This window comes from Periplaneta americana, chromosome 7 (genome assembly GCF_040183065.1).
Source record: "Periplaneta americana isolate PAMFEO1 chromosome 7, P.americana_PAMFEO1_priV1, whole genome shotgun sequence".
NCBI classification, from domain to species: Eukaryota; Metazoa; Arthropoda; class Insecta; order Blattodea; family Blattidae; genus Periplaneta; species Periplaneta americana.
The window spans coordinates 25,759,126-25,780,148 of record NC_091123.1 but is presented as its reverse complement, the minus strand read 5'-3'; the positions used below and the strand labels follow the sequence as shown (position 1 = coordinate 25,780,148).

The window sequence follows — 21,023 nt, the reverse complement described above, 5'->3', positions numbered from 1 at the left end:
TGAACGTCAAATTGATCAGTAATGTCTTCAGCTGGTTCAGTTAATTCCGGTGACTCACCACAGCTTCCAAGTAGCTCAGTTTAATGGACAACATATATTACATTTTACGTCATGCACAGATTACACCTTAGTCATAAGCATTAATTAAATATGCACGCAATATCCTAACGAGTATAATATGCAAGGTCTCAGACTATAGCTGGCAAATAAATGTTGTTCTTGTGTTAATAACATCTGCTATAAGCGGGGCCAGTTTCATAGAATGGCTGTAGTGACCACATTCAGTATATTCTATTAGAAGATGATGCAATCATTACATGATCATATCATCCATGTTTGGTACTTCAAAAGCAACCAGTGACGAACAATCTGTTATTATACTCGTGGTCTAATGGTTATATTTTTGTCACTGGATTCGTAATAATTCGAGTTCCAAAATCCCGACGAATGTAATAGATTTTAAAGACATGATTTCCTCCAGACTGCAAACAAAACCAAAGGTCTTATGCTGTACAGGGCTCCTACAAAAGACCTTAGTGTGAGATCGTGCGTATTTGCTTGGTTTCCGTACAAAAACAATCCGCGGAAAGTCTAAAATTCCACATTCAGTATTCCCAACCTAACACACATAACAATTTCCCTCTTCTTACCGCTTAAGTGACATATTGATTTTACTGCTTTAGGCTTTTAACATATTATTTTTAGAAACGTTCAATATAGTAATAATTATAAATTGGAAACTTACCACTGCAATTTCATCTAAATTGCACTGTTAATTATTGTTTTTAAATATTTGCAAAAATTAACTAAACTCTACAACTCCACTAAAGTTACTGCATTCGTGATGCAAGTAACATTAAGGAAGCCGTGAAAAAATCAACAAGATTCCAGACTCATCATAGACTGGGGGGAGGGAAGACAGACGTACATCACGGCCTGCTGGAGTATAGTAAACACAGAAAACATTTTAAAGCAACAATGTTGAAGATAGATATTTTTGTTTTGCAAATTTGCCGTCATTGAACAGAAACCAAGATGGAGATTTCTTTGCAACTAATTAGAAATTCCTCTTTCAGGTATGTAACAAACGATCTTCGCACAAAATAATGTACGATGCACGAGCGGTATGTTTTGTTTCAATTCTCGGAAATTAAAAAAGCTCAACTACGTTTCGCTTTTTCAAACTTTTCCTCGAATATAAAAACTTCAACATACCGCTCTTGTAACGCATATTACTATTCCGGTTTCGAACACATGTAATTTTCGTTCTATGAATCTGAGGTGCATGAAAATAGTACCAGTGTAAAGAGAAACTCAAAAAGTTCAGTTTCTCACCTTAAATTTGTTCAATGTGTCCCCAATGGGTAACACGGCACACATCAATCCTATAGTCAAGTTCCACGTAGATATGAGGATTTTCCGACCCCCAGATTCTGAGGTTATGTTTGTTCAACTTACCAGAAAGATGAAAAGTTGTTTCGTCAGAAAACACCACGGAACGAATAAATTCATCATCTCTTTCAATTAAAATCTGCATACTTACGCAGAAATTTCTTCTTAGCACTTTGTCTTCTGGTTTTAAGGCTCGCAGCAATTGTAGTCGATACGGATGAAATCGCAAGCGCTTGCGAAGAATCTTTCCTTAAAATCAGTGTACCATTTACGGATTGTAGACCCACTGGGTGGATCTGCACCAAATTTTCTTCGGTAATGCTGTTACACAATAATAACCGACTGGTTCACATGAAAATAAAATCAAGCTTTTCTGTCCGCTATTGCAGCCATTTCGCCTCAACAATGAACAAATTTATTAATATGCGCTATTATGAGGCAGTGTTACCAATTAGGAAAACAATGTTTCCACAACTAAACTTTTTGAGTTTGTCTTTCCATTGGTGCTATTTTCGTGCATCTCAGATTGATAGAACGTAAATTACTGTGTTCGAAACCGGAAAGTTCTTTGTGGAAGCCCTGTACATTCACTGCATATGAATGACTCCCGATGCTGGCCATTACTGTATTAAATTATAAATTATACGAGGATTTACAGTTGAAATTGACAATTTTGTATCTGTGGTGCTCACTAATGTTTCGGAAAAATAACCAAGTTAAATCTGGCACAGTCCGTTACGTTTCCATAGCAACTCGTTTCACCGCCAAGAACTTGACAGCTGCCAAGCGTCACTTTCATAATACAAGGCTACAAACCATTTATAAACAATCACAATACAGTAAAATGTCGTTATAACGAACGCCAGGCTAACGAAATATTCAGTAGAACTTATTACGAAATTATTTTCTATCCCCTGCTTTTTTCCCATATAATTCAATGTTGAAATATTTCAATTTTAACGAATTTCGTTGTATGAAATAGTCAGTATAACAAAATGAAAATGTTGCTCTCTTGCCGAAAAAATGTGTATTTTAACGAAAAATATTTTAAATATAGTCTACAATTGGTTAGAAAGAGGGATATATTTTATATTACTCTATTATAATATTAAAATTGAATAGTGGCCACTTGGCGATTAATTATTTAGTTAATTTAGTATGTCCATTATGACGGAGATGTCTCTGAATTTTGTATTGTTTTTTTCATGCCGCTATTCCCCATTTAGTTTCTTTCTACCAATCACAACTGACTAATCTCACAACGTGGCGTCCCAGACAACATGACACCTCTTCTCTTACAAAGTTCTTCATAAAACTAGAATTCTGTACTTCTCGTATGTATTTCTTTTTCCAAATCCAATGCAAGATCAGCCTTTTATTTTATTTAATAACATTTTCCAGAGACACAAGCAACTATGCGGAATTTACGGATTAAATAGAGATAAACGAACATGTATTCTTTTCCTTTAGAAAAATAACGTATTTCGATATAACGAAATTTTACTATAACAAAGTAATTTCGGAGACCCTAGGATTTCGTTATACTGATATTTTACTGTAATCACAGTTCTCGGACGTAGCGTAATGGCTGACTTTGTATATGGTTATGAAATATTGTAAACAATACCTTGTTAGGTAAATTATTCCTTAACAACCTTAACATATATAGGCCTTTACTTATTTTCTTAGCAACATAGTCAACATGAGTTTTCCATCCCATTCTAGGCTCAAGAAAGATGCCCAGAAACCTAACAGCAGTATTACTAACAGTAGTAAGACGATTAATACCAAAGTTTAATTTAACAGTTTTGTTAGAATTTATCATAAGGTTATTCGCACTACACCAACCAACAACCCTACTTGATACATCAGCAAGTTCCATAGACAATATGTCACTATTTTATGAATAGTATTAACGGCTAAATCATCAGCAAACATGAAAGACTCAGAACATCCATCCCGAATATAGTCGGGAAGATCATTAACATAAATAATAAACAATAAAGTTCCCAAAATTGAGCCTTGAGGCACACCATGTTTTAATACCTGATACTGTGACCTTTTACCATTTGCCAAAACAGATTGATGCCTATCATTCAAATAAGACGCTAAAAATTTTACACTAAGATCATTAAAACCATAATATTTAACCTACTAAAAGAAAAAAAATGATCCCTTTAGGCCTATTCTCTTGCCAGTCGACCTGTACATTAGGAAAACAATCTTGTCAGAAGCTTTCTCGAAATCTATAGTGAGGATCATGTAAGAGCAGTTCCCAAAAGGCTAATTTGGCCGTCTCTTCAGTGTTGCCAACTAATACCAGATATCACCAAAGAGGGTAAAATCACAATGACATGTACAACAACAACAACAATAACAACAATAATAATAATAATAATAATAATAATAATAATAATAATAATAATAAACTATTAGCAATAACGATGTCTTGCTTATTTACTTATTTACTACATCTCATCTTTATGTTGGGAGGTGTTTTCTAAATGGTTCAATAATTTGTGAAAGAGTAGGCCTATATTTTTCACCTGGACCTCTCGCACATTATATTGCAAATTAGTAGATTAATATGATCTCATATTAAAATGTATTTTGTCTGACAACATGAAATTCACTGCTTTGACTAAACAGTTTACGATTCACGAGACCTAACCTAAAAATGTATTTTGTTTCATCGCGTGAAATGATTAGTACAAACTCCGAAAACCGAATGCCACATTAAAATGTATGTTTAAGAATACTTACTCCTAATAATTTTGATATTTTATGCGATGTAAGAGTATATATATATATATATATTTGATATTTTAGTTATAAATGCTGTCTCCATGCATTTTCTATCGATAACCAAAGTGCATGTATCACACCACATGTTATATTTATTTACACTTATCGGACTATAATCTTGAATTGTAACCACAACACATAAGATAACTATTATGTCTTAATATAATTCTGATATCAGTTAATTATTAATATGTTCGAATTTCACTAGCTTCCAGTAATCGGCTCAGAAATCTAGAACAATTTGAATTTTCATAATTTCCACTACCGACAACAGCTGTTCTTGCTGCCAACATAACAGTTAGAAAATCACTACCAGTTGTAGTATTTCTCAGTATCGAAATTCGAAACGAAGTTGGCAAAAGAAAATTCAACCTTCAAACTAGAAAATCACCATAATTCACTAGCATATGTAGTAATGGGGGAAAAAATGGTCAGGTTTCGCCCTTAGGTTATTAAGTAAGCTGATCCGGACTATACTCACCGCTCGCAGCCAGCGCACCAGGGGGTGCGGGTTGCCCACGTAGGTGGCCTTGAGGACGACGCGGTCGCCGCGAAGCGCCGTCGTGTCGGAGGGGCCGCGGATCAGCATGGCGGGCGTGCCGTCGTCCTCGTATACGTCATCCGTCACAGTGAGCTCTGTGCGCGCCGTGACGCACTCGTCATCACCGGACATGCCGCCGCACGCGACGCATGTCACTTGGCCGCTGTCGCACAGCTCCACGGGGCACACATGCAGGATGTGTACGTCCCCCTCGGACTCCACCTGCAAGCGCAGAAAAACTCATTCATCAAGACAGTCATACTATATACGGTCCTTGGCACGGTAATTAGGTCACCGAAAAGCACGTCAAATCTTTCTCAGAATTCTTCAGGAAATACTTTGGAGCTCATCGGAATTGTCCTTCAAATCATACATGGAATTTTTAATAGCTTACTGAATAATGCTGTACGACTTCTGCGGTTATTCACTGCCAATGGAATCGGTGATAGCGAGAAAAGAGTCAGAGGATTAACTATGAATATGGGTGTGATTTTTGGTATGTATTACGCGAAATGTATTAAAAACTTAATTTTATGCATGGAAATCCAAATCCCTTAATGGAAGTCCAAAATTAAGTGAAGTATATCCGCGAATTTTAGCGAAAATGATATAAAGTCACAAAAAATACTTCATTATCACTATATTTTCAACAAAAATAAAGTTTTATAATAATAATAATAATAATAATAATAATAATAATAATAATAATTATTATTATTATTATTATTATTATTTATTTTAGCTGGCAGAGTTAAGGCCGTTAAAATAAATTATTATTATTATTATTATTATTATTATTATTATTATTATTATAAAACCTTATTTTTGTTGAAAATATACTGATTATGAAGTATTTTTTGTGACTTTATATAATTTTCGCTAAATAAAAAAAAAATACTTCATAATCACTATATTTTTAACAAAAATAAGGTTTTATGGAGAATTGGCACGAAAAATGACCGTTTCTTCCAAATAAAACGTGGAAATTTTCTTAGTTATAAAACATACATGAACACTGTTTCATCGTTTAGCATTACATGCGTGTGACATTTGGCAACAATGTACTGTACAGTCTTAGAAAAATGTTTTGTCTCTCTTAGAAAAATGTTTTGTCCCAGAAAGGAGGCAGTGCGCATGATCAGAGGAGCGACCTGGTTCACAGGAGAACGACTAGTTGAGGTATAAAAAAATAATGTTTTATTTAACGACGCTCGCTACTGCAGATGTGACATCAGCGTCGCCGGCGTGCCGGAATTTTGTGCCGCAGGAGTTCTTTTACATGCCAGTAAATCTACTGACATGAACCTGTCGCATTTAAACACACTTAAATACCATCGACCTCGGCCGGGATCGAAACCGCAACCTCGAGCATAGAAGGCCAGCGCTATACCAAGTATCCTACCGGGGCCGACACTAGTTGAGGTAATAACATTAGTTTTGTTTCGTTGTATATTCGATCATGCGCAATGCCTCCTTTCTGGAACTTATGAAGTATCTGTGCGATAAAACTTTTTTCTAAGACTGTACGTATTAATTTCAGGGAGCAGCGTAATCAGATAACGGTTATTTATCTTTTCCTAAACAACTACCTTCGTGAGATCAAGAAGGCAGTGTCGTCACTCCCTCACAGTCGAATGAAATTGAATTATGAATTTAATTAATGATCATGCAAACGATTTTCTGTTGGTTTCCAAGGGACTGTTTCAATAATTATTAAAATAATTTTATTTTACTATTTTTTTTTAACTTTCTTTATGGTGAAAAAAATGCTCGAAATTGTTTGTTTCTTTTTTACGAAGTACTGACCGAAATTAAACCATTTAATAGCCGAAAATAATCTGTAGTAATGTCACGAGAGGTCTGAGATCTGTTGCCGATAAATCCACGAGCGAAGCGAGTGGATTTATCTGAGAAATCTCAGACCTCGAGTGACATTTATTAGGACTATTTCGTGAATAAAATAAAAATTTAAATAATATATCCCTAAAATTCGATCACAAAATGTTAATAATTGTATATTAACGAATACTTAACCTATTCAGACATTGTAAAGTTGAAATACTCGTAGGTGAATATCGATTATTGCAATAAAGAAATTCGATGTTATTATTCAGTAATGCCAATTGCGAAAATCGAAATACAGGTTTAGCATTGTTAATTACATTTACTGCACTTTTCTCTTATTATTATAACAAATACATTTTCATTATCTGCTGAAATCATAATTTAATTTAACAGTAACAGTGGGGACAGCTATATACCAATGCTTATGTATTCACAGCGAGACATGTTGCTACACAGTGAAGCCATCTCTGTATAGATAGGCCTAATTAAAACACGAATTTTATTACGCCATACGAAAGGCAGTTTGATCAAAGACATTATTACTATGCAAGGTCTTTGGGTTTGATATGCGATGATGTTACATATATTTGAACGTCTATTAATTGTTTAATTTAAATACAAATGTTATAGGCTACAATTTTATAGGTTATGTCAGGCCTACCTGTGGAAGCAGGACCAATGTCAGCTGTGCCTTGTTTCGACCGTTACTTACAATGAGTGCTACACGAAAGCATTTTTTATAGCTCGACAAACGCATTCTCTCTATAGTGTGTAACGGAACTAAAGCTGCATCTATACAGTTCAATATTCCAATCGCGTATGCGTGCAATCTGGGAAGAATAGAATCAAGTTTAAAAGGTACATTCAATTAAGATGCATAAGGATTTTGTGTCTACATGGTGCGCCGTTTTGAACGTGGTCTTCACTGCGTAAATATATTAATTAATATTAAATATCAATCTTGCATTCATTGCTTTAAAGTTGAAAGAAAAGTTTAACCGTGTAGTTGCATCTTAATGTATTCATGATCATCAATTTACGGGGAAACAGTTGGCTACAACGACTAAACAAAAGAACGACCATGCGATAAATTGATAGCGATAAATCTAGCTGCAGAAATTATCGCAAAGTCTGACTGTGAATGGTTGGAATTCAAAATTTCATTACACTTCATTGGTCGAAAATGGAATGATGTCATATAAACGAAATAGTCACCATAAAATCACACGGCTAGGAAGGTAAGTTATCTACTACACCACGGAAGACGACTAATATTTTTTTATCAATCCTGCATTTAATGACAGAGGAAGCACGTTATGTTATTTCGCTCTTTCACGCCACTGACGCTGCATACGTCACTGTCGCGCGGTGCATAGAGTTACAACATATGTTGTTTATTACCAGAATAACGTCTATTCACAAAGAGTCGCATAAAAGACGACCTGCGCAAGCGCCTGCCGCTACACACCGCAAATCTGACGACTCAACTCGCGTGTCACGGGCTTTCTTACTATCCGGCAAATAACCATTCTGTGGGAATTTGCGTCAAAGGGAACTGTGAAAACGTAGTTCTGAGTGAGTTATAGTACAACATGCTGACCACATGGCTGATGAGTACCTCACGGAGTTACCGGCGCAGTTCAGGTAGCAGACTCGTCTCCTTGCCGATCCGAATTTGCGCTTTTGTGTAGGTTCGGTTCCTATTCCACCATTGAACTTTTCACTTCGCAGTTCGCACTTTTCATTACAGTTTCTGTTCCACTATCATTTTTCAAAACTGGTCCGCAAAGTGGAAAGTGAAAAGGAAAAGTAGAAGAAATTGTTCAAATATATTATTTCTTTTGTCCCACCATTACAATAATTTTGAAAAATGTAAAGTCATATGCTGAAAAGTGAATGGAATTTTTGCAAATAACCAAGTTTTGCTTTGGATTCAAAATAATTTAAAGAAGAAATATATTAAGAAGAGTAACTCTACTATTAAGTGATTGAAGTGACGAAGAAAAAAAAAAGTGTATACTGTACAGAGTGGAAGTGAAATAGCCTTGCAGATTTCCAGAGCGAATAGCTCATGTTGTGCAGCAGCCGCGGCGAAAATGCGACTCACGAGCACATTGTGGCTCGCAGTGCTTTTCTCTCGCTTCCTACCTACAACCCCCAGCCTCTTACTCACTGGAGTCAAACTCCGTTCTATTTGTATTTGTCTCGGACCTGCGAGTGGCGTATCGTCGCAATATCTCTCTCGAAACCATGTACCTCTATAAAAAAACGAAAGTTTCAAGTAGGATGGGAGGATGCATTCTTTTGCTTACAATATGATGAAAATATTAAATGTATGATTTGTTCACAAATATTACTAGGAAAACGGTTGTATAACATAAAACGGCATTATAAGTTACTACATGTTACTGATGAAACATTAAAAGGTTAAGTGTTATTATTATTATTATTATTATTATTATTATTATTATTATTATTATTATTATTATTATTATTATTATTATCATTATCATCTCTGTACGTCGATTCTTTTACAGCAGATGTACGAATAATGCGGTTAGATTTTCAATTTAAACTCACAGATTTACAATGTGACGTTAAATGAAAGCTAGATGTAAGGACTTGACAGATATTGAACTTTTCAAATCTTTGGAAAAAAATAAATATTTTGAAGCTTCTGTTCTTTGGCTTGCTCTGTTGAAGCCATGTTCGCTGTAACTTACGTTTGTGAAAAATTATTTTCAACAATGAAAATAGTAAAAATCAAATTTAGATCACGACTGACAGACAAATACCTTCGTGATCAACTACGATTGGCAGTAAGTGACATAATTCCTGATTTTGAAACTTTGTCGCAGAGACATTCTGAAGACAGTTAATTTTAGGTTGTGATAATGTGTCCTATGTTTTCTTGTTCATTTCTTTCTTCGTTACACGTCCTAAACATTAACTTCCCCTTCGGTTGTCCGCCTCCCTCCATAGGTGCTATGCACGTTGCAGCTTACACAGTGGCTCGGCGCACCATGGCCTTTTCGCCACGGCTGTTGTACAGTTGTAACAAAAAACTATAGAGTGATTTATATAGAACTAACACATTTCTTTCTTTCTTTCTTTCTTTCTTTCTTTCTTTCTTTCTTTCTTTCTTTCTTTCTTTCTTTCTTTCTTTCAAAACGAATGATGCTAGCCACAATTTGTTATATCTCAAATGTAGAGTATCTTTGGGAGATTACTAACCTCTATAGCAAATTCACTTAATGACCAGTTTTTGACGTGTAGGCCTATTTATGCTATGAACTGTTGAATTAGTTACAAAGTTTTCACGATTACATACGAGGAAGTTTATTAATGAAAAAATATATTGACAAGCCATGGGCATTATTTGTAGTTTTTTGAAAATAGTCCTACACGATACCCTAGATTTGGCACCTACTATTATTCCAATTACTCTTTTTTGTAGTAGGAATATACTGTTACTATCTGTAGAATTTCCCCAAAATATTATTCCAAAACTCATTACCGAGTGGAAGTATGCAAAGTATATTGTTTTTAAGGTATTGATATTTACTATCTCTTGCATAGACATAATAGCAAAACATGCTGAATTTAGTCTGGGGGTAATTTCTTTAATATGATTTTTCCAATTCAACACATTATCGATCTTTAACCCAAGAAATTTGGTTGTTGTTGTTTGTATTAGTGAACTGTTGTTAATTATTGCGCTTGAAATTTGCGAGGTTGAATTTTGGCACATTTAAATTGGATTATGTTATTTTTGTTACAATTTAATATTAATTTATTAGCTGATAACCAATTACATATTTTGAGGAGAATTTCCTCTGTTGAAGATTGGAATGTGTTGGAGTTATTGGCTGTAATTACAATACTTGTGTCATCTGCAAATAATAATAAGGGATGGCCTCCGAAACGATATGGTCACTGTACCTTACTAATAATTCTATAAATTTATTGAGGATTTACTTGACAATACGTTTATTACGTACAATATATTTAACTTTATTTCAATCGGTAAGTATGTATGAAATTATAGGATGGGGTAGCTTATTTAAAACCAATTTTAATCTACTTTATTCATTACAGAAGAAAATAATTAAAATATTTTTTCATAAACCTATTGATTTTCCATCTCAAAAATTGTTTTTAGACTTTAATGTTCTTAAAATAAGACAAATTTATTAGGCCTATATTGTATTAATAAAATTCATGCATAAAAATATAAATAATTTTGAATTGTATTCTCATAGTTATGAAACAAAAGGTATGAATGTTTTAAGATTGTTTGAACCAAAATGCAACATTGCTACATTATTTAATCATAGTAGATAGAGTGTTAGTTGGGAGGCCGGCGGAAAAAAAACCTTCGGGGAGACCGAGACGTAGATGGGAAATAATATTAAAATGGATTTGAGGGAGGTGGGATATGATGGTAGAGACTGGATTAATCTTGCTCAGGATACGGATTAATGGCGGGCTTATGTGAGGGCGGCAATGAACCTCCGGGTTCCTTAAAAGCCAGTAAGTAAGTAAGTAATTAATAAGTAAGTAATTTACGCCCAAGAATACATAACAAATTTATATTTAAATATCCTATCTTGTAAATTCTAATAGTTCTAGTATTAAATTTTAAAAAAGTTATGTATGGATTTTATAATAATGAAAAATTGTAAATTTAAATTTATATATTCTTATTGTACAGTAGACATAAGACAAATTGTATTAGGGTAAAGGTTTGTAATATTGTGATATGAGTAATATTGTGATAGTTATTTTTGAGAATCCATTACAATTTTACTGAGGGAGAGGAAGATCGTATTTTTTTGCGTCAGCGTATTAAGGGAATGTTCTTGGGCAAGTTTCTGCACAAAACCGGTCCTTCTCTCGCTCAGTAAAATTATAACAAATTCTCAAAAATAACTATCACAATATTACCAACCTTTAACCTATATACTTCTTATTGCAATTCAGAAATCCGCCCCTGAGCACGAGTTCTACTCTTTCAAGGATGAGCTAAAGTTTTATCTGTTTAAATTATATTTTATGTTACAATTATTAGCAAAATAAATACATATTATTTGAAAAAGAATGCAAAGCACTCTTGATTAATATAAAAAAAAGGTAAAGGTAAAGGTATCCCCGTAACATGCCATGAAGGCACTTGGGGGGCATGGAGGTAGAGCCCCATGCTTTCCATGACCTCGGCACTAGAATGAGGTGGTGTGGTCGGCACCACGCTCTGGCCGCCTTTTACCCCCGGGAAAGACCCGGTACTCAATTTTATAGGAGGCTGAGTGAACCTCGGGGCCGTTCTGAAAGTTTGGCAACGAGAAAAAATCCTGTCACCACCTGGGATCGAACCCCGGACCTTCCAGTCCGTAGCCAGCTGCTCTACCAACTGAGCTACCCGGCCGCCCTTGATTAATATATATTATTATAATGTACCGAAGTACATGTGATATTTCCATGCAGATATTCTGCGTCATCATACTATGAAAGAGTAATGGAAAGGAGAAAAATTCTCTCCGACGCCGGAGTGGAATCCGGTGTGGCTTAGTGGATAAAGCGTCAGCACGTAGAGCTGAAAACCCGGGTTCAAATCCCGGCGCCGGAGAGAATTTTTCTCCGTTCCATTACTCTTTCATAGTACTCTTGATTAAGCCACAATAGCAACCCCCCTTTTTACGTCTCATTTATTTAGCTTTATTTCAATCCATTCTCCGGTATGGAATTTTAGGGTGGGGAAATGCTTGTAATTCGAATCTCACTCCACTAATACTTATTCAGAAAAGAATCATTAAAATATGCCTTAATAAACCAATTGATTACTCATCCGAGCTTTTGTTTACTGATTTTAATGTTTTGAAAATTAAACAGATTTATTATATTGCCTTATTAATCTTCATACATAAAAATCGTAGTAAATTCAAATTGTATCATCATAAATATGGAACTAAAAGATCCCATTTTATGCGACTAGAGGAACCAAAGTGTTTCACAAGCACAGCTCTGAGCCATGGTACCTACTTTGGTCCAAGGTTATACAATAAAATAATTGATAAATACCCAAATTTGGAAAATTTTAGTATCAGAAATTTAAAAAATAGCGTTAGGAATTTAATTTTTAAAGAATATATATTGATTTAATATGTATATGTATTTGTATGACTTAAATTGTTAAAATTGAAATTGTATTTTTAAATTTAATTTATTGCTGTAATTTTTTTGTTGACCCAGTTTGTGTCAAAAAATTATCTTTGTGTTTATCTTTGTATTTAGATATCTCCCTGAGCACGAGTTTTTTACTCCTTCAGGGAAGAACTAAGATTGTATTTTTGTCCATGTTATTTTATTAACAATAAACAATAAACGATCGGGTTACTTCTTGCCAATGAAGACATAATTGGATTTGGACAGCCATAAGAATTTCACTCTTCACTTGTTTATTTTGCACGTTGATTTACCGAGTTTTGTGTTCGCTGATGATGATATAGGAACCCCACGTACTATCTCGGTGTAATCTCTATATTCTCTTTGTTGTAGTGGTTACGATGTAATTTATGCCAATCTGCATGCAACATCCATATTAATTCCCTACTCCTAAAACCGACATAAATGGGGCCCCTGTGGGCAGGATAACCGGTCTTGCGGGGCCGCGTATAGAAGTTTTTACTCGGTTATACATTTTCCAAATATGGACCAATGAATGCTGAATGGACCTCACCCGTGAGATGCCTTGCGCACACTCAAGAGACAATATTGATTCCGGGTGTACCCCGGCTGTGCCGGTTTGCCTAGACCCCGACGTCCGTAGTCCCAGACTTGGAAAGCTCACTCCAGCAGGTTCTTATGTAAGCAAATAGTCCAGACGAAATACACCTTACCGATTTCTACGAGTACCAAACACCTGTAGGTATGTCCACGAAAACACTCTCGGAACTAATGTCGGAATTCATTAATATTGCTATCATCATCATCATCATCATCATCATCATCATCATCATCATCATCATCATCAAACACCTGTAGGTATGTCCGCGAAAACACTCTCGGAACTAACGTCGGAATTCATTAATATTGCTATCATAATCATCATCATCATCATCATCAAACACCTGTAGGTATGTCCACGAAAACACTCTCGGAACTAATGTCGGAATTCATTAATATTGCTATCATCATCATCATCATCATCATCATCATCATCAAACACCTGTAGGTATGTCCGCGAAAACACTCTCGGAACTAACGTCGGAATTCATTAATATTGCTATCATAATCATCATCATCATCATCATCAAACACCTGTAGGTATGTCCACGAAAACACTCTCGGAACTAATTTCGCAATTCATTAATATTGATATCATCATCATCATCATCATCATCATCATCATCATCATCATCAAACACCTGTAGGTATGTCCACGAAAACACTCTCGGAACTAATGTCGGAATTCATTAATATTGCTATCATCATCATCATCATCATCATCATCATCATCATCATCAAACACCTGTAGGTATGTCCACGAAAACACTCTCGGAACTAATTTCGCAATTCATTAATATTGATATCATCATCATCATCATCATCATCATCAAACACCTGTAGGTATGTCCACGAAAACACTCTCGGAACTAATTTCGCAATTCATTAATATTGATATCACCATCATCATCATCATCATCATCATCAAACACTTGTAGATATGTCCACGAAAACACTCTCGGAAGTAATGTCGGAATTCATTAATATTGCTATCATCATCATCATCATCATCATCATCAAACACCTGTAGATATGTCCACGAAAACACTCTCGGAACTAATGTCGGAATTCATTAATATTGCTATCATCATCATCATCATCATCATCATCATCATCATCATCAAACACCTGTAGATATGTCCACGAAAACACTCTCGGAACTAATGTCGGAATTCATTAATATTGCTATCATCATCATCATCATCATCATCAAACACCTGTAGGTATGTCCACGAAAACACTCTCGGAACTAATGTCGGAATTCATTAATATTGCTATCATCATCATCATCATCATCATCATCATCATCATCAAACACCTGTAGGTAAATCCGCGAAAACACTCTCGGAACTAACGTCGGAATTCATTAATATTGCTATCATCATCATCATCATCATCAAATACCTGTAGGTATGTCCGCGAAAACACTCTCGGAACTAACGTCGGAATTCATTAATATTGCTATCATCACCATCATCATCATCAAATACCTGTAGGTATGTCCGCGAAAACACTCTCGGAACTAACGTCGGAATTCATTAATATTACTATCATCATCATATCATCATCATCATCATCAAACACCTGTAGGTATGTCTACGAAAACACTCTCGGAACTAATGTCGGAATTCATTAATATTGCTATCATCATCATCATCATCATCATCATCAATCATCATCATAAACATTTTTTTTATTATTATGATGTACTGAAGTATATATGATATTTCCGTGCAGGAATTCTGCATTACCATTTGATGAAGGATGGGTGGAGAGGAGAAAAATTCTCTCCGGCACCGGGACTCGAACCCGGGTTTTCAGCTCTACGTGCTGACGTTTATCCACTAAGCCACACCGGATTCCAGTTCCGATGCCGGATTGAATCCTCTCCGTTTTAAGTTCCACCTCTTCCATCTCATTCCGTCGGATCCCGGCCACTTAGTCACTCGTAATGAGTGGGTTTGAGTCCCGGTACCGGAGAGAATTTTTCTCCGCTCCACCTATCCTTCAACATTTTTTATATTAAGTTTCAGGTTCCCTGCAACCTTTTGCATCTTCTTTGCATAATTTTTTCATATATCTTATTTTATGCACCCCTTCATTTTATACTCTGATTCCTGGGCACACTATTAATCGAGGGGCTAGAATGTTTTCTACATTCGAGACCGGAAATAAAATGCCGATAATTCCAAGAGGAATACTTTGGCCCAGAAAGACAACGTTACGGCAGGTATTGATGTTTTTCCCACGATTTAATTCCACTATTTCTACACAGCTGCGGTTAGAACAAGTACCTGGTTGGTATTTTTCGGAGGTTTTCCCTCAACCAACTGAAGAAGAATTGCTGGATAACTTCCGACGTTGGGCCTCATTCCGCCATCATTCATTCACATGTAATTATCATCTTTCCCACAGCCCGAATTATACAGAGTGTATCAAATTGATGTATATACTCTTTGAAACACTATTTTTTTAGTTGGTTATTTAACGACGCTGTATCATCTACTAGATTATTTAGCGTCGACTAGATTGGTGATAGCGAGATGGTATTTGGCGAGATGAGGCCGAGGATTCGCCATAGATTATCTGGCATTCACCTTACGGTTGGGAATAACCTCTGAAAAAACTCAACCGAGTAATCAGCCCAAGCGGAGATCGACCCGCGCCCAAGCGCAACTTCAGACCGGCAGACAAGCGCCTTAACCGACTGAGCCACGCAGGTGGCTTTGAAACACTATTTCTCGGCAAAGAAATGAGATAGAAATACGAAATACTATTTTTTTTAGTTGGTTATTTAACGACGCTGTATCGTCTACTAGATTATTTAGCGTCGATGAGGTTGGTGATAGCGAGATGGTATTTGGCGAGATGAGGCCTAGGATTCGCCATAGATTACCTGGCATTCACCTTACTGTTGGGAAAAACCTCTGAAAAAACTCAACCAGGTAATCAGCCCAAGCGGAGATCGAACCCGCGCCCAAGCGTAACTTCAGACCGACAGACAAGCGCCTTAACCGACTGAGCCACGCAGGTGGCTTTGAAACACTATTTCTCGGCAAAGAAATGAGATAGAAATACGATTTTTGCTGTTTATGATTCAGAAGTCAGTGGAAAGCATGGAAACATGGTAATCTGTTTATAAACAAACATGGCGGTGCAATTATCGTTCGATGAATGTAAGTGGATACTGAAATGTTATTAGAAAGTGGAGAATGTTGAGGTTCAACGACGTTGGAGCGTTGAATTTGGAACAAAACCACCAACAAGGTTAACTATCATAAGAATCCGAGACAAGTTTGAAGTCGACGGAACGGTGCAAGATGTGTTGAAAGGGCGGTGCGAAGAAAGAGAAGTTCCACCGATAACGAGAGTGTTGATGCAGTCATGCAGGCTTTTGCACAATGCCCAAAGAAGTCAATGAGGCAATGTTCTCGTGAGATTGGTATTAGCAAATTCAGTGTTTATCGAATTTGTGAGCTCAAAAATGGAAGCCTTACATTCCGAGATTTGTCCACACACTAAATGAGGACGACCCAGAGATGGATAGGACGAAGAGGAAGTGCTGCGGAGTTCCCGCTTCGACCTCCGGATTTAACTTCTGCAGACTTCTACCTATGGGGAGCCCTAAAGGACACAGTGCAAGCCACAAAACCACAAACACTGGAGGAAGTGAGAGTTCAGATTGAACATGCCTGTAATGATATTCCATTACCAACAATCCAGTTGGTATGTCGCTCTGTTGTACGTAGTTCTTGGGAGTGTATTGTGGCGGAAGGGGGCCATTTTGAACATGTACGGGCTTAAGGAATACAAAACTGCAAAAATCGTATTTCTGTCTCATCTCGATGCTGAGAAATAGTGTTTCAAAGAGTGTATATATTAATTTGGGACACTCTGTATTTCTAACGCAGTGTGCTGTGTTCGTACACAGAAGAGAAGTTGTAAGCACAATAAGCTTCAAGCTGTGGTGCAAGTCTTCGAGCGCCTCCTCCGTAAAAATATATACTTACTTACTTATGGTATACACGCGCGATAAGAAAGAATTTGTGTGGTATTCATTATTCAGCAGGCCTATCACATGAGTCTTTAGTACTTTTTTATGAACGCACACTCGTAATACCAGACGTAATCTTTAAAAATTTGATAAAATTTGCAATTAAATGAGACCGTTATCACGCGCAATTGCAAAAATATCAGAACATTAATGCAACGTGAATGCTTTCCGTGTCCACTGGTACCATGTGACGGCAAATTTCACGTATTTTATAACAACTAACAGCAAGTGAGGTTTTCTTTGCTTCTCTTAATTCGAAGTATTTCTGATGACTTTTCCGATACCAGAAAAGCATCAAAAGTGTATTACCATGAAATTTTCGAAATCTGGTTCTTGTAAGAAATTAAACATAATAAGAATAATAATAATAATAATAATAATTATTATTATTATTATTATTTGAGATGGGCAGGGCATGTAGCACGTATGGGCGAATCCAGAAATGCATATAGAGTGTTAGTTGGGAGGCCGGAGGGAAAAAGACCTTTAGGGAGGCCGAGACGTAGATGGAAAGATAATATTAAAATGGATTTGAGGGAGGTGGGATATGACGATAGAGAATGGATTAATTTTGCTCAGGATAGGGACCAATGGCGGGCTTATGTGAGGGCGGCAATGAACCTCCGGGTTCTTTAAAAGCCAGTAAGTAAGTAAGTAAGTAAGTAAGATTATTATTATTATTATTATTATTATATACGTAACTTTTATCTAAATCAAATTGTTGTATTCTTTGTAGCTTGTAAGTTCATACATATGTATATATACTTTTTACTGGTTGAATGGAAGAGAAGGCCTTACGGCCTTAACTCTGCCAGCTAAAATAAATTATTATTATTATTATTATTATTATTATTATTATTAGCCTATTATTATTATTATTATAAGTTACGAAAGCTATTGGCTGCTGAGTTTACAATATAATACCACTGCCCTCTGTCCTGAGAAACAATTTTCCATTTACCATAAATTTCTAAAAATTTTAGGTCTTTCCTCACATTGTCCAAATATCTATTTTGTGAACACCCTTTTACTATTCTTTCTTCTGGATCTCTTAGCACATGTCCATGAGCAGAACACTTGTATGTATGTATGTATGTATGTATGTATGTATGTATGTATGTATGTATGTATGTATGTATGTATGTATGTATGTATGTATGTATGTATGTATGTATGTATGTATGTATGTGTATGTATGTATGTATGTATGTATGTATGTATGTATGTATGTATTTTAGTAGGTTATTTTATGACACTTTATCAACATCTTAGGTTATTTAACGCCTGAATGAGATGAAGGTGATAATGACGGTGAAATGAGTCCGGGGTCCAGCACCGAAAGTTACCAAGCATTTGGGGTTGAGGGAAAACCCCGGAAAAAACCTCAACGAGCTAACTTGCCCCGACCAGGAATCGAACCCGCGGTACCTGGTTTCACGACCAGACGTGCTAGCCGTTACTCCACAGGTGTGGAATGTATGTATGTATGTATGTATGTATGTATGTATGTATGTATGTATGTATTTTTAGTAGGTTATTTTACGACACTTTATCAACAGCTTAGGTTATTTAGCGTCTGATTGAGATGAAGGTGATAATGACTGTGAAATGAGTCCGGGGTCCAGTACCGAAAGTTACCCAGCATTTGCTCATATTGGGTTGAGGAAAAACCCCGGAAAAACCTCAACCAGGTAACTTGCCCCGACCAGGAATCGACCCCGGGCCACCTGGTTTCACGGCCAGACGTGCTAGCCGTTACTCCACAGGTGTGGACTGTATGTATGTATGTATGTATGTATGTATGTATGTATGTATGTATGTATGTATGTATGTATGTATGTATGTATGTATGTGTTACCAATAGCATTAACTTAGAACTTATAATAAAAATGAGAAAATTAAAGTGTTCTGCTTTTGTGCCGGCCAGTGTAGTTAAACATTCACATTCTTTTACAATGTATAGAATTAAATGTTTAATATAACTGCGTTTTAGTCTCCTTATACAATTAACACAAGGAGGGCAACACTCTTTCAGTTTCAGTGGGAGGAAGATCATCTGTATTTTTCTGTTTAAAATTTGACGTGAGTCTACTGAATTTGTAGGTTGAAACACTATCGCTTAATTCGCAGTGGAATTTGATCGTCATTTAAAACCCAAACGCCCTCTATCGAGACTACTCGATCACCCAGGACGACGGCTGTATGTTCTTTTTCCTTTTCACTGAAAGTCTATTGCGTATCATCTGAAGGCAAGTGTCTGGAACCCTGCACGAATATTAATAATAGGTCGCTCCTACATGTGAGCCCACATCAATATGAAGGACGTCCTGGACGAATGCATAGGTTGTCTGACAACGTAACAGTTCTCGAATAATTACGTAAAACTATTGCTGTGTGACGTCGTGCGAGAAATAGGGATATCACGCAACTCAAAACGGTCGTCAGACACGCAGCTCTTTTAATACAACACCGGTTTTAAAATTTCAGATTGTCAAAATTCCACCTTGAAATAAAAAAATGTTATATCCTGCCGTAAGTATGCTGTTATTAGCTTGTTTTTAGGGAAGTATGTGGACTTTATCATTATAATGTTGGTTGCTATTGACGACGGGACGTAAGTCACTTTAATTCCCTAGAAAAGTCGCACAGCAACAAACAAAAGAATACTCAAAACTCGACGACCCTCCCAACAGTTCCGATATTAAATCATGTAATGAAATAATATTATATTTTTAGTACGTAAAATGTGGGAGTGGAAAAAACTTTATATGTAATTCGTGAGTTAAGTAGAATTTGCTAATCTAGGACTACTTAATTTCAAACTCGTCCTTGAATGGTGAATATTACTTATCTCCTTTAATACATAAATAACTATTCTGGAATTTTAGAGAAAGTATTATTATTATTATTATTATTATTATTATTATTATTATTTTAAAAGGAAGATTATGAGTTTTTCATGAAAATGCATATTTTCAGCATCGCCGATTTCGCAAAAGTAGTTTTTAGAGTAGGTACCGGCTGAGTACAATGATTTTTCATATTTGACGGATTTTTCCATATTCATTATTAAGAATCAATCTCTTCAGAAACGATGTATACTGGTTTTGATTAGCGAGCCTAGTAAAATTTTTATATCATTTTTCGAGGACTCCAGGAGATATGGAGGGGTAAAAATTAATTATTTCTGAAAAATTACCTGAATTGTGATTGAAATAGATTCGAACTTTATTTTAATTATCACCTATTTATTTTTATATTTTATTTCATAATAAATAATTAATAAATATATTTGTAATTATTATTGTGATACTTGTTCTTGTCTTCGTCCTTATCGTGTTCCTTAATGCGGTCCATGTCGTGATCTTTACCGTGATCCTCGTCGTGATCCTCGCGTGATCTTTGTTATGATCCTTATCGTGTTCCTCGTCGTGATCCTCATCGTGGTCCTTATCGTGATCCTTGTCGTGGTCCACTTTGTGATTCTTATCGTGGTCCTTGTCATTGTCCTTTTCATGCTTAATGTAGTATTTATTATCTTCGTCATGATCCTTACGTGGTCCATTTCGTTGTCTTTGTTATGACCCTTATCATGGGCGTTGT

General features: G+C 35.9%; 1 protein-coding gene across 5 annotated transcripts in view; it reads right to left on the bottom strand.

Annotated features, from left to right (window-relative positions):
- LOC138702989 (titin homolog) overlaps positions 1-21,023 on the bottom strand; it is a 914,774-nt gene that overhangs the window by 94,764 nt on the left and 798,987 nt on the right. For all 5 annotated transcript variants that reach the window (XM_069830459.1, XM_069830463.1, XM_069830460.1 and 2 more), the window contains one exon: positions 4,679-4,960. In XM_069830459.1, the coding sequence (XP_069686560.1) occupies positions 4,679-4,960 (282 nt within the window). The remainder of the gene's footprint in view (positions 1-4,678; positions 4,961-21,023) is intronic.